The sequence below is a fragment of the Arvicanthis niloticus genome, chromosome 6, assembly GCF_011762505.2.
Source record: "Arvicanthis niloticus isolate mArvNil1 chromosome 6, mArvNil1.pat.X, whole genome shotgun sequence".
NCBI classification, from domain to species: Eukaryota; Metazoa; Chordata; class Mammalia; order Rodentia; family Muridae; genus Arvicanthis; species Arvicanthis niloticus.
The window spans coordinates 17,808,759-17,823,390 of record NC_047663.1 but is presented as its reverse complement, the minus strand read 5'-3'; the positions used below and the strand labels follow the sequence as shown (position 1 = coordinate 17,823,390).

Here is a 14,632-nt window from a genome sequence, read left to right as displayed (position 1 = left end):
GTAATGTTAGTGGCTTTACAGGGCATCCAGTACAAAGAAAAATTAGGATAGGGTTCTGGAGAGAGGGCTCAGAAGTAAGAGCTCTTTCTGTTCTTGCAGAGGATCTGAGTCCACTTCCCAGTATCCATGTCAAGTGACTCACAACTGCCTGAATTCCAGCTCCAGGAGATCCAACATGCTCTTGAGTCTCCTGTGAGTACTGCACTCACATGGCATATACACACAGGCACATTAAAACACAAAAGGAAACTAAGAACTACTATCAAGTGTTGCTTCCTGTGTCAGAGATGTCCCAACTGACCACGTACTGAAAAACATTTAGCACATTATATTTGTTCTTTGCGTGGGGTGTCTTTAAGGTTAAAAAAAAATCCAGCTCTAAGTTCTAGATTGGGGGGGGGGGGTGTCACAAAACTATTTCTATAAAAGTGCCACTATAAATATCAGGCACGGAAGAGGATGGTCCAGATGGAGGTGACGGCAGAGGGATCTACAGTAACTCAAGGTAACCCGGCCTCCATTAGACCTTGTCTTAAAATAATAGCAAAAGCAAAATACAACTCTCACCACCAAAGCAAAAACAACTAAACCAAGCAGGGGCTAGAAAGAGCTCAGAGGTTAGGAGCACTGGCTGCTCTTGAGAAAAATGGGGTTGGGTTTCTAAGCGTTCACATGGCAGCTCACGACCATTTGTAATTCCAGTTCCAGGGGATCTGATTCCCTTTTTCTGAACTCTGATTCCCTTTTTCTGAACTCCAGAGGAACCAAGCATGCACCGGCTGCACAGACATACATGCAAGCAAAACACTCATACACATAAACTAATAAGAAAAAAAAATGTTGGGTGTGGAGAGAACGCCTTTAATCTCAGCACTTGGGAGGCAGAGGCAGGGAGATCCCTGAGTTCAAAGCCAGCCTGGTCTACAGAATGAGCTCTAAGACAACCAGTGCTACATAAAGAAACCCTGTCTCGGAAAAACATAAAAATTAAATTAAAAAATTTGAAATAAAAAAAAAAACGCTCAGACAACAAACACAGAAACTCACAATTCTCACAATAACCATTAAACTTAGTAGGCATACAGGTTGTGTGAAACCTTCACTACAGATGAAAACAGCCATTGGAAATGGGTAAACAAAATAATAAAACTGGTACAGTTGACAACTGCTCCAGATTGAATCCAGATCTAGGACAGTGTTTTAGGGGAATGTCTCATCAGTTGTCTGTATAATCTCCACTTGAATAATGCCAAGGGTATTTGCAATGCACTGTACTCTTACCAAGCACTACTGAAATGAATGAACATCTAAGATTGTCAGAAAAGTCCTGCCAAGTTGCTAACGACAGATTTTATCTTTTGCACCAATGAGAAAAAGGTTTGTAATTCATTAAAGTTAACTGCTCTAGATCACTCAGCCAGTGAAGGGTAAGACCTGCATTCTTATGCCTTCAGAAAATATGGGGTTTCAGGGCTAAGGCTGGAGATGGCTCAGCAGAGAGAAAGGCACTTGCTGCTGAGCCTGATGATCTGAATTCCGTCCATGGGACGTTCAAGGCTGAAGGGGATGACTCTTAAGACGCTGTTCTCTGGCCTCCATGTGTGCTGTGTGATGTACTTGTACAGGGGATGTACACCTGCAAAATAAATAAAAAATATGCTTCTAGATTAGGTAGTGTATCATTCCAGCCTCTGGGAGGCTGAAGTAAGAGAGAGAGTGAGTTTGAGGCCAGCCTGGGCTACACAGCAGATGCTATTTCAAAAAATCCCAAACAGAAAAAACAAAAATAGCAAACCAAAGAAAACACAGGGTTGTGCAGTCCTATAATCTAAGCTACTTGGGAGGCTGAGGAAGGAGGATCACAAGTTCAAGGCCAGTGGGCCACAAAAGCCCAAGGTCAACCTGGATAACTTAGAGAAAGCTGGTCTCAAACTCAAATTCAAAATACAGGGTTCTAACTTAGTAAAGAGAAGCAGGCAGATCTCTGCAAGTTAAAGGCTAGCCTGGGCTACACACAACAGCCAGGGCTATAAAATAGAAACCTTGTCTCAAAACCAGAGAAACCAACCAACCAACCAACCAACCAACCAACCAACCAACCAACCAACCAAAAGAAACCCCAAACCCTCACCAGCCCACAAACAAAACCAAACCAAGAATCATGGTTCCAGATGGTAGAGCACTTCTTTAACACACACAATGTCTATTCAATCCCCAGTATATGAGAACAACCACATCACAGGGCTGGGACTCAGTGGGGAAAAGGCTTCCTGCACAACAAGCTTGAGGACCTAAGTCTGAATCCCCAGCATCCAGGTAAGCACCTGTGATCCCAGCACTCCTACAGGCAGGCAGGAGGCTGAGACAAAAGTCCCAGCACCTCAGCCACCCTGGTGCATGAACCTGGATTTGGTTCCCAGAATCCATACCAGACAGCTCACAACTGCCTGGAAATGGGTGTCTAGGGTACCCAACACTCTCTGGCTTCTGAGGGCACATAAAATCATCTAGGTGCACGTGCAAACACACACTTTTTTTTTTTCTTGAGACAGAGCCTATGTAGCCCTGTATATTATGAAACTCTTGGCTGGCCTTGAACTCACAGACCTTACCTGTCTATTTCCAGAGTACTGGGCTAAAAGAGCTATGCCCTGCACAAATAAGTTTTAGGCTGTTGGGACAACATGGTGAGACCTGTCTTCAAGACAATAACTGATTCTTTTGAACAAGAGATTGTTCTTCACCAAACCATGTTTAGATGACAAGAAGTGACATGTTCCGGGGAAATCAACTCCCTTGGATCAGCTCAGTTCATGCTTCATCTACTTTCTGTGTTGTTCTCAAAGTCCTAAACGATCCCGATCCTTCCATTTCTCTTTCTCCAAGACAACCTGAATAAACAAGGTCTGCAAACTACTATAAAACTTAATTTTGTGTATTTTACTTTCTCCAGATCTTAATGTTCATGTATGTTTACAGACAGGTGTAGGAATGTTTTTGTTACCCTTGTTATTCAAATGCTGATTTCTCTGCACTCATGCTGTCTCAAGCCCACACAGCATTGTAATACTTATACAAAGAATCTCCTGCCTCAAGTCTGTGCAATCAATTCTTACCCTTTATTTTCTGCCTTGTCAATAAATGTTGATCACCCAATGGTTAGGCAGATTAGAGAATAGGGGTAGATGTCCGCCAGCCAGAGGAAGGAGAGGGGAAGACTCATATAGCAAAGAGGATGGAGGATTTGGAGCCGTGTGGAAGGGATTCAGAGAGAGAAATCATGGAAACACTCCAGAAGCCCAAAGAACCAGACCGATAGTAATGTGCAAGTGTCCTGGGATGGGGCTGGGAGGGAGCTAGATTAGTTTAGAAAGTAAAGGTAGATTATTGAACTGCTCAGCTATTGAGGTGCAGTTTTAAATAAATCTTGGTTTATCTGTGTGATTATTGGGGACTAACATAAGGCAAAGAAATACAACCGCCAGATTAATTCACTGTTTACCCTCACACTAGGAATAATTCACTTATAGACAGGGTACTCACTGTGTAGTTAAGGATGATCTCGGATTCTGATCTTCACGCCTCTAGTTCCTGAGTGCTGAGCTTCTAGGTATGTGCCATCATGACCAATTTGCTAAGGGACGCAGCCCAGCTCTTTGTATTATAGCCAGATGCCACAGCCTCTTTATCTATCTTTAGTAGTACTGAGATTGAACCACTCTATCCCTGAGCTTTATCTTCAACCTATATCGATCGATCTGTTTCCTTCTTCTCTTTCCTTCCATCTTTTTTTTTTTTTGGGTGTATGTGCATATGGACCTGTGTACTTGACTGTGGAGTCTAGAAGTCAACATAAGAATATATCTTTTTCAAGTACTTATCTTCTTTTTTGAGGTAGTATCTCTGAAACTGGAGCTCACTAACAGGATGGCCAGGAAACTTCAAGGACCCTCTCACCCCTGCTTCCCCATCCCCGCTTCCCAGCATTTTACATAATAACGCAGATCTAAGCTCAGCTCCAGCTTTACCAAGTAACCATCTCAACAATGTCCACCCCTCCCAAGTTTGAGACAAGTCTAATATGTACCCCAGGCTGCCTCTGAGCCACCACGACTAGCTTCAAAGGCTGAATTGTAACACAAGGCTGTGTCCCCTGAGGGAACCTCACAAATGACATCATTAAAGGATGAGCTGTTAACTAGTTGACCTTTGAAGTTACAGCTGCTGATAAGAGAGGTTCTGCAGTTTCAAAATAATATATTCTAAAAATTACCATTGTTTTTTGTCATAATATTTATTTTGAAATTCCAAATAATACTAAAAAGGGTATGAACTTTAATATATATTAAAAAGTGTAAGTAAAAATTAGAGAAACATTGCCCTAGGCTCTTGTAGAACATAAAATGTGATCTTTCATCACTATGCTGCTGTGACTCAGTATAAAAATGCAGATGACACAGCTTTTACAGACCCTTAACACCTTGATTATAAACTGCTTTCAAAAGTAATTTATTTGGATTTTCCATATCCTTTAATGAACTGTAAATATATTAACAGAAAAGACTTTCCCCCCAAAGACTATACAATTTCTGAAATAAGTCAGGAAAAAGCAAAAAGACGACACAAAAGTACATTGTTTCAATGCAAATAGAACACACATGGCACACTCACACTTGCATTTTCCCAGGTTTTCCCAAAGAAAATGGGCCATCATTGTTCTCAGTGAAGACCCATACTGTACTCTGGCTAATCAGAGACTTCGAAGCTGTTTTCTTCGAAAGAGTGTTTTTAATGAACTAAACACTGGTTATCACTGAGTTTTTAAGGTACAACAGCAGCATGGTTCAACTGTTACTTGCAGTTCTTGGATAAAATAAAAAATTGTAAGTAATGAAATACAGAAAAAGTTAAGAGACCCACCTTTCCTTATTTTGAGTACCATCTGTTCTCCTGAAAAAGTATTCATCTTGGTGCAGTAATAGCCATTTCCATGACGAAAAAATTTCCAATGCTCTAATATACTTTTGTGTGAATGTGTGTATTTGTATCCGTATACTTATGTATAGGTGTGAAAAAGACAACGAAGAACTTAGTATTCTTAAGTTCCTTCAAAGCAAGCTCTGAAATTTGAAACAAACAAGTTGCTTACCAAAATGTGTTTGTTTATTTGATCCCTATTCTGTGAAAAATTAAAAAAAAAAAAAAAAAAAAAAAAAAAAAAAAAAAAAAAAAAAAAAAGCAAAGACACAAAGGAAAAGAAAAAGAAACCCAAGAAACAGTTACTCTGTGGAAATAAGGCTTTTGTATCTAAATGCTGTTCAAAGCAGGTGTGAGGAAAACATGAAAGCAGGCCAAGTCTCTGAGTGCCTTCCAGCCACCGCCAAGAACACCCCCTATCCTTTGTCTCAAAATCAGCACCACAAAGTCCCTCTGGCACAGGACATAAATTCCCACTAAAACAAGATAATTACACTTCAGCAAATTATGCTCTGAGCTTAGCATTCTCTAGGTCTGCAACAGAACTCAGGGTAAAGCTTTCTAAGAAATGCTAGATCTGATAATGTAATGTATATATATGTATATAGCTGGCTTACAATTTGCCAATTAAAAAATAAAAGAAATAAAAATTAAACTTCACATAACTAATGAATAACAAAATGGAATATCTGTTAGAATTGAAGTGCTAGCCTATGGGAATTTTTTATGATAGTCCTTTATTCCCAACTTTCCTTTTCCACATAAATAATTCTTTTAAACGGCACACACACATAAATTTAGGCAGGAAATTATCTTAGATGTTTCCCTGGCACCTAATCCCTAATCCAAGACTTTGACTTTATAATGGTATCTAATTCACATCTGGATGAGAAGTAACTGACAGGAAACGACTGAGTCTACAGGATAAAACACATCTTTTGTAGTCCACCTTATTTTCACAGCTTGACTTACATATACAAGTAACCAGTGGGTGAGTTTTTCCTTCATCAAATATTCCAAAATAATAACTGTAGGCCTGTCACTCATAAGAAACTATAATTTGTTATATTCTGACATTGGCACTTAATAAAATGTTAACTAAAGTTTCTCTAAAATTTTCAATACATTACAATAAAGGAGATACACAATTTAAGACTGTTTAAATCTATTACTGTGAAATTCCAATAATTCCCATTTTATACGCATAATTAGATCTTTAAAATTGTGGCCAGTCCCCAAACACATGTAAACCCACATTATGATGAACTCAGGAGAAAAACTGTCTCTTTTATAGGAAACTTTTCCCTAGGTTAAAAATGTTCAGTATTTTAAACCCAATTAATTCCTCTCATGACAAGCTGTGGTGACTCACAGTACTGACAGCACGAGGCAGAGAGCTGAAAGGAACGGCACTTGACAGAGGTCACCACTCGTGCTCGCACTCCTGGGAAAGAGGCAGACTCACGGTCAGGTCCAGCTCCAACTGTACTAAGGCTTCTCTAGCATGATGTCGAAGGTCTCTCTTTAGTGTTCTCTCATACTGGTTCTTCTGGTAAACAGTGGTGAGTAAGGGCCTGGTGGGCTTCTCATCAGGGAACCACGCTACCATCTCTGAGTGTTGAGGGCGATCCCACAGAGCTCAAAGAGTAAAGCCAGCATCGTCAAGACCAATTGTAAAGTTTGCAATACCAAGACAACAATGATCAACACTTTGAAGCAAGATGAATAAATTAAAATTCTTGGTTAGACATTAAAGCATTCTTGCCAAGAATAAGTGTACACTGTATGGAGGGATATTTGACTCCTACATGAGTCCGAACAGGCCCACTGCATTTGCTTATAGGAGACACTCCAAGCTTAAGGTAAGCTATGTTCCTTGGCAATGAACTTTACTCTGTTATAGGCAATGTCTTTTATTGTTCCATCTGGCACTTGCTAACACCATTCTTGAAGAACCTAGAAATGAAGGTCAGTCATTCTGTTTATCAGGAATAGAACCAAATAAAAAACAATTTTGGAAAAATGACCAAGAAATTCTGGTTCATCACCATTTCCATATCTAACGGTTCCTTCAAGATAAAACATAACTCTTCCTTCCATGATAGATTTCCAACTGAGGAGATTAAAGAAAAAAAGAAAAGTTCCTCACCCCTCCCCCAAATTGTCATTCATACTGGTAAAAGAGCCAGTCTTGTTAGCAGCTAAGTATTGCACTGCCTTTCATTCTGTGTACAGTCAGGGTCCAATGAAAGTGGCACACTCGTGGTCTAGGTGATGAATGACGGCAATGGCGGCTCAAGAGTTGAGACTCAGTGTATGGAGGGACAGGAACATGTCAGCACTAGCCAGTCAGAGTCTGACTTCCACAAGTTAAAACTCATCACTTTCTGCCGCATGAAGTTGTGTGTCATCTGCATCTGTCATGCTGCTCTCCTGGGATTCATCTGTCCCCACTGTACAGATGGAACAAAAACATACGGTATAGGACAAATACAACTTTTTGGTTCACAAAAATAAGGAGAATTTCATTACATTCAGAGACCCCACAGACCATAAAATTCCAAATGTTATCTTAAAGAAGCATTTCAAGTCAGTCTCTCTCTCTCTCTCTCTCTCTCTCTCTCTCTCTCTCTCTCTCTCTCTCTCTCTCTCTCCTCCCTCCTTTCCTCTCTCTGTCTGGTTTTTAAAAATGGGGCTTTCTTATGTAGCCTGTCCTGGAACTCACTATGTAGACCACTGCTCTCTTGAACTCAGAGATCCATCTGCTTCTGCTCCCCAGTGCTGAAATTATGGGCATGCAATATTAATTCTAATGTCTCGCAGCATGCCTGGAAGTTAACTTGCTGTATTTTGAGGACAGCATCCCATGTAGCCCAAGCTGAAAATGAACTTCCTATGTAGCTGAGCGTGTCTTTCCACTGTTCCTCCCTGCACTCACCTCCCATGCTAGGATTACAGGCACAAGCAGCACTACATCTGGCCTATAAAGTCTGGGATCAGACCCAGGCCTTGTCCGTGCTCTATAGAGCTTTACTTACCACACAGCATTTCTAGCCTCCTGCTTTGTTTCCTATTAACTCTGTATTCCTACTCTAGGAGCTAGAAATAGCTCTCTGAGACATAAAAATAGATATAACAACAACATCAAAAAAGGCTAACATTTCTGCCAACTCCTAACCACTGACTTAACTTTGTGGACAGTCCCTGACAGTATAAAGAAATGTGAAATATAACCTTCAGTTTAAAAGAGCAGTACTGGTATTGAAAATTTTACTTATAAGATGTTCACTAAATTTTATGAACAAAAGCTAATCAGAATTTACCTCAGAAAATTTCCAATTCTCTTAGTATTAATCTATATAAATAGTAATAAGTATGCACTAATCACACATACAGATTTTTGGATTTGTCCAGGACTAAATAAAATGTAAGCAACTGCTACTACCGAGCTGAGGTTCAAAGTCACAGAGCACACCAAATTTATAAGTAATTACATTTAGAAGTAAGTAAAGAAAATGCCAGTTTGGCAAGTACAACAGCACTCACAGATCCTACACATGGTAGCTTTCTGAATGCTATATATCTTCTGTATGATACTCACTGATCTGTTCCTCTTGGGTTATTGGCTCCTCATCATCTGGAAGATAGCGCTTGTCAATTGCCTCTTTAATCTGATTATTGGCTCCTTTAGGATCTAAATCCATAGCCCAAGAGAAATTCATCAAGGCGAGATGAGTTTGACCCAACTTCTTGTAAACCTAAAAAACAGGAGCACTCAATTCTTCAACTGTAAAAATCTTAAAACATAAATTAGGCTTCTGATCCTTGAACCACAAGTCCATTCAGGTGGGAGGTTGTTTTTACCCAACACATGACTTCACATCTAAGTGTTCTTTATATAATCAGGTGTTGGAATCAGAATCCCTTGCCTTTATTCTTCAGGTAGGAGTTTCCAATAAACCTCACCAACTGGAGCACTGACAGTGGAAGGAAGGACTACAGAAGCTGCTTGAGTAACTTTCATTATACAGCCTTATGCATGCCTGGTTCATGATCTACTAATGAACTGCACAGGGTCTCATTATGTACCTCAGGCTGACCTTAAACTGAGAACTTATACAAGACATAGAGCCTGGATCCATGTCAAGGACAGCTGAAAACACAGGCATTTGAGACTGCCCTTAGATCCACAATTGGTCTTTTAAGACAAGATGTCCATGAATATACAGTCCAGGCTGGCCTTGATCTCAGACAGCCTGAGCTACATAGTGTACAGTTCATTAGTAGATCTGCCTTAGCATTTCAAGTGCTGGGATCACATGCATACACTACCACGCCCAGCTAGAACATCACCTTTTTAATTGCTACTGCTAAATCCATTTTTTTTTCCTCCCCAGGGCTCTTAGTTCAGTAATTTAGTTAAATTTGCTACATAGATGACTTTAATCCCATCACTAGGGAGACAGAGGCAGGTGGATTTCAGGGTTCCAGAACAGCTTAGTCTATAGAGCAAGTATTGTATATACAATACATATAAGTATTTTTCAAAATGTAATAGTTGTTGAGGTTGGAGAGACAGTCCAACAGTTAAACTGCTTGTTGCTCTTCCAGAAAATCTAAGTTTAATTCTTGGAACCTTTCTCTGTGCAGCCCTGTCTGTCCTGGAACTTGCTCTGTAGACCAGGCTATCCTAGAACCTGCTTCTGCCTCCCCAGTGCTAGGATTAAAGGCATGCACCACTGCTGCCTGGAAAAAGAAACAAACAAATCTTTAAAAAAAGGAAAGAAAAAGACTTTAGTATTTGTTACAAAGTTTTAGCATAACACCAAGGCCCCGATTTTTACCTTTCCTATTAAGAAGTAAACCAGGGATTCTTTGGGGACAATCTGTTTCAGTTCTTCAAGTTCTTGTAAAGCAGACTGAAAAAACAAAGAGAAAACTTAGAGGAGCAAAATCTTAAAAAATTCTGACTCAACAAATGCAGGCAGGTACCACACAAAGACATACAAAGTTAAAAACAAACATTAAATATACAGATTTAAAAAATCAATGTTGGGGGTGGAGAGATGGCTCAGTGGATAAGAACAGATTGGTATTTCAGAGGTCCTGAGTTCAATTCCCAGCAACCACACAGTGGCTCACAACCATCTGAAATGGGATCTGATGCCGTCTTCTGGTTTGTCTGAAGAGAGTGACAGTGTACTCACATACATTAAAAAATAAACAAAAAAGTATAAGAAAATTTTTTAAAAAAATCAATAATTAAAAAAGTATCTATGAACAAGGAAAAGTATGTTCTGAATTATTAATAAAAATAGTAACTATTAGTTGAAAAGTAAGTAAGCTTGAGACATATTCAACTTTAACAGTGATATATTTTAAAAAGATGACAAACATGTTGACTTCTATATAAAGAAAAAGCTCAAAGATACAGTGTGAAGCAGGGATCCAAGATAATGTGCTAAGAAAGGTATCAGGAAATTATGGAATTCAGATAATATAAGCAAATTTATTTATACAAAACTTCGGTACAAAGAAAACTATGAAGGGTATAGAGACTAGGAAGGTGGCTCAGCTTGTAGGGTGCTTCCATAGCATGCAAGAAGCCCTGGGTTTGATCCTAACACCACATAAATGGGGCACGATGGCCTCAGTAATGTTAGCACTTGGAAGGCAGAGAAAAGGTTCAAAGTCATCTTTGGCTTTATGAGTTCCAAGCCAGCTTGGGATACATGGCTATTGTTGAAAATAAAGTGTACAACAGGAAGAATAGCAGTCCTATTCTACATTTCCCAAAGAGCTTTTAATCTCTGTCCCTTGGTCATAACATCTAATGCCAAATGAGATTTCTTAACTTATTTATTTTTTTTTGGTTTTACTTCCCCAGTGCTGAGACTGCAGGTATAAACTACACATGACTTAGGTGGTGTTGGGCACTGAGCCCAGTTAGGCCTCTGAGACTGTTCGGTAGGTACTCTACCACCTGACCTCCCTCCCCCACTGTTTTCCTAGGTCTCATTTCATCTAGCCCATTCCTGAATTTGTGATCCTCTTGCTTTCCTCTCCCCTGCCCTGGGATTAGGTGTGTACTAATATATCCAGCTTAGCTTTTACTCTTTTTTAATTTAGTAAGAACCTAAATTTATTCAAACAGGAAACAGAAATTCAAATAAATAAATGTATATGTTCATCATTTATGATTATCAAAAAGTCTCATATCACTTCATATCACTTCCTTTCCTTTGTATTTATTTCCACAGTTAAGGGGTACTATATTAAAATTCTTCAAGGCAGGAAATGTGATTGCATTATTTACCACTATTTTCCTAGTGACAGATAGTAGGTACTCAGTATCTTTTCTTCCCTCTTTTTGGAAGTGGTGGCTTACAGCCAGGGCCTTGTGCATTCTGTAAGCACCCATCACTGAGCTGACACGTTCCAGAGTGACAGCAAGCACGCAGCTGCTCACTGTCACTTCCTTTACTTTAGTCCCAGGAGGATACGTCGTGCATAAAAGAGCCTTTCTAGATGTGGAGTCTGTACACATTTCTGAATGCCCCACACCAATCCTTCCTAGGGGGCTCTGCTCCTTTGTTTGTTTTTCTGAGACAATATCACTCTGTAGCTTAAAAGTATCCAGACCACTCTGTAGCTAAAATGAACTTAGTGACAATCCTCCTGCCTGAGCCTCCCATTTCATAGAAGCATTTTGTAAAATAAAATGAAATTACATCCTAACCCCTGGCCTTTAAGAACAGAGAAAGGTTTCTAAAAGAAAACAAAACCAAAAAAAAAAAAAAAAAAAAAAAAAAAAAAAAAATCCCCCACATTAATAACATGTAGCTTTTTATTTTTATTTGAGACAAGATCTCTCTATGTAGCCCCAGCTATCCAGGAGCTCACTATGTAGGCCAAGTTGGCCTTGAAATTTTTTAAAAAAAGAGACATAATACAGTGTGGAAGAAACTCATATATAAATCTCACCTTGTATTTTTCATTTGCAAATAAAACTGAGGCTCTGTGAAATTTGCATAGAGGGTTCTTGGGATCAATAACAATGGCTTTGTTTAGGGTATCCAAAGCCTTCTCAGACTTCTTTAGTGCATGCTGAACCTGTAAGAAATAAAGATCCATCTTGATATTAATGAAGAAAGGTAAGAAGCAAATAATATAGCTCAAAACTGTGGCAGAGAATTGGTTAACTGGCTTTGGCTCCCAGCAGGTTGATCTTCTAGTCACCAGCCATAGCCCTCTAGATTCTCCAATGAAAGGCACACACACAAGTTAATTTTGATATGCCTTGACTAGCTCAATGGCTAGGCACTTCTAAATTTCCCTGAGGCTAGCAAATACCATTCCCTCCCCCCCCCCCCCCCCCGGTATTCCTGAGTTAATATCTTTTAAAATTTATATTTCACCTCTGCTATCCCAGACCCAACTGGGGAAGTAGCCTCTAGGGCTGCTTTCCTGGATTCTTACATGCCAGCAGGCCTGTAAGTTTCATCTTTCTTCTTCCCTGTCATGGTGATTCTCTCCTCTCTCTCCCAGGCCCTTGCCTGTGCAATCTAAAAGTCCTGCGTTTGTCTTTCTGCCTAGTCAGTGGCTGTATGGCAATGCTTTATTATCAATTGAAGCCAGCTGGGGGCAGGGACCCTCAGGTCTGGAAGTGCAGCTTTTTGGGAGCAGAACCAATCTCCAACATCTCACCTTCTCTGTCCAAATTAAAACAAAAACAAAAGACTCTTCTCTTAGATATGAATTGAGCGTAACCTAACAATTATGTAAATTACAAACTATAATATATAATTAACATCCAGTCCATCACAATTGTCAATTAGATAAAGCACTCTACCATCTATCCTAACTTAAAGAGCTTACAATTCTATGAGTTATTAAGATAAAACTTTTGGAGATGGGACTGTGTAATCTAACTGCATTGTCTACAGGGGTTTAAGTGTACTAAGTAATTCATTACTATGAGTGTTGTTTAGAACAAGAATGATTCATGTTTGAATATTTGGTTGAGAGTTGGTAGGACTGTTTGAATAGGATCAGAAGACTTGGTCTTGTTGGAGGGGGTGTCACTGAGGGTAGGTTTGGAGGTTTCAAAAGATCACTTCATCCCCAGTTTCTCTTGTTCCTTTGCTCTACCATACTGAACTTTAATTCCCTGAAACTGTAAGCCAAATTAAACACTTTCCAAGTTGCCTTGGTCTTGGTGTTTTATCACAGCAATAGAAAAATAACTGAGACACTAAGTGATTAACAGATTAGCTCTAGGGGTTGGGGATTTAGCTCAGTGGTAGAGTGCTTGCCTAGCGGTCCTCAGCTCTGGAAAAAAAAAAGACAAAACAACAAAACAGATTATCTCTAATTCTCTTCTAAGTCTAGCAAGTGTTCCATTTCAAAGCTAGCACTGAGAGCCAGAAAACCTGAGCTGTTGGTGAAGAGCTCAATCTTAGTTCAATCCCTAGAACCCATGTACCCATGTAAAGTAGAAGACAGAACCAAGTCGACTGTCCCCTGCCCCTCCCCAATAATTGTTTAAAAAGCATCCTGAACTTCAGAGCTGTTAAATAATTTCTTTTAAGATTAAAACCTAGGTCCTCAGACTTCTAATCAACCACCGGAAGCCAATGATGATACTCATAATTCAATATTTTTAAAAAGATTGATTTTGAATTATGTGTACGTGTGTGTGTGTGTGTGTGTGTGTGTTTGTGTGTGTGTACACACATACATATGAATGTAGTTGCCTGTGGTGGCTTGGAGCCTCAGATCCTATGGAGCTTGAATTACAGGTGGTTGTGAGCTGCCTGAAGTAGATGCTAGGTACCAAACTCCTCTGCTTAACCACTGAGCCACTTCTCCAGCCCCATGATTTGATCTTTATAGTAGATACTTTCCACGAAGTCTAAAAGTAAAGTTTGACTCTACCCTTCACAAAAGCATTTATCATTTATGCAAATAAAGCATTTCTAAAGGATTGTTATGACCCTCCAAATATTAACCTCTGTTCAAAGAACTTGTTCATGAATCCCGTGTCACTCAATTACACATTACAGCCTGGGCTTTGCAAAACTGTCTCAAAAGAAACAAAATGAGTCACTGGAGAGATGGTCTTGTCTAGGTGCAGTTTGTGTGGTTCCCAGCACCCACGCCAGATGGCTCACAGTGCCTGTAACTCCAACTTCAGGAAAGTGATGCCTTTGGCTTCTCTGGGCATCTGTAGTTAACACATTCATACACATAATAAAAAATAAAACAAATCTTAAGCAATGAAACATCATTTGAGACAGACATACACACACCCCCCAAAACAAAACAACAAACAAATAGAGTATACCAACACACAGGGATTTCCTTAGTTCCTCCTCTCTGGATCTGGAGACAGGTCTTAGAGTAGCCCCAAGCTGGCCTTAAACTTACTTTGTTTAATGAGAATGACCTTCAACTTGGGACTCATCTGCTTCTACCTCCAAGGAGTGTGAGGATTCTAAGTGTGAGGATGCTCAGTCTCGTGCTAAAGACTAACTCTGTGGCTCCTCAGCCCCGTCCTCAGCCCCACAAGACAATTTCCTCATGAGAAGTCAGAAAGGTGCTGGCTAAGCTGGAAAATACTCTGAGACAAAGTTCAATTTTCACAGTAACCATG

General features: G+C 39.7%; 1 protein-coding gene across 6 annotated transcripts in view; it reads right to left on the bottom strand.

Moving 5' to 3' along the window:
- Positions 1-4,275: 4,275 nt before the first annotated feature.
- Positions 4,276-14,632, bottom strand: part of Cdc27 (cell division cycle 27) — a 43,999-nt gene continuing 33,642 nt past the window's right edge. For 4 of the 6 annotated variants that reach the window (XM_034507262.2, XM_076935629.1, XM_076935630.1 and 1 more), the window contains 4 exons: positions 11,962-12,090; positions 9,822-9,896; positions 8,579-8,735; positions 4,276-7,430 (listed from right to left, as the gene is read on the bottom strand). In XM_034507262.2, coding sequence (XP_034363153.1) covers positions 7,348-7,430; positions 8,579-8,735; positions 9,822-9,896; positions 11,962-12,090 — 444 coding nt within the window. In that variant the 3' untranslated portion in view covers positions 4,276-7,347. Of the gene's footprint in view, positions 7,431-8,578; positions 8,736-9,821; positions 9,897-11,961; positions 12,091-14,632 lie in introns of those variants that run through there. The other 2 variants (XM_034507265.2, XM_034507266.2) reach the window with 1 other exon arrangement.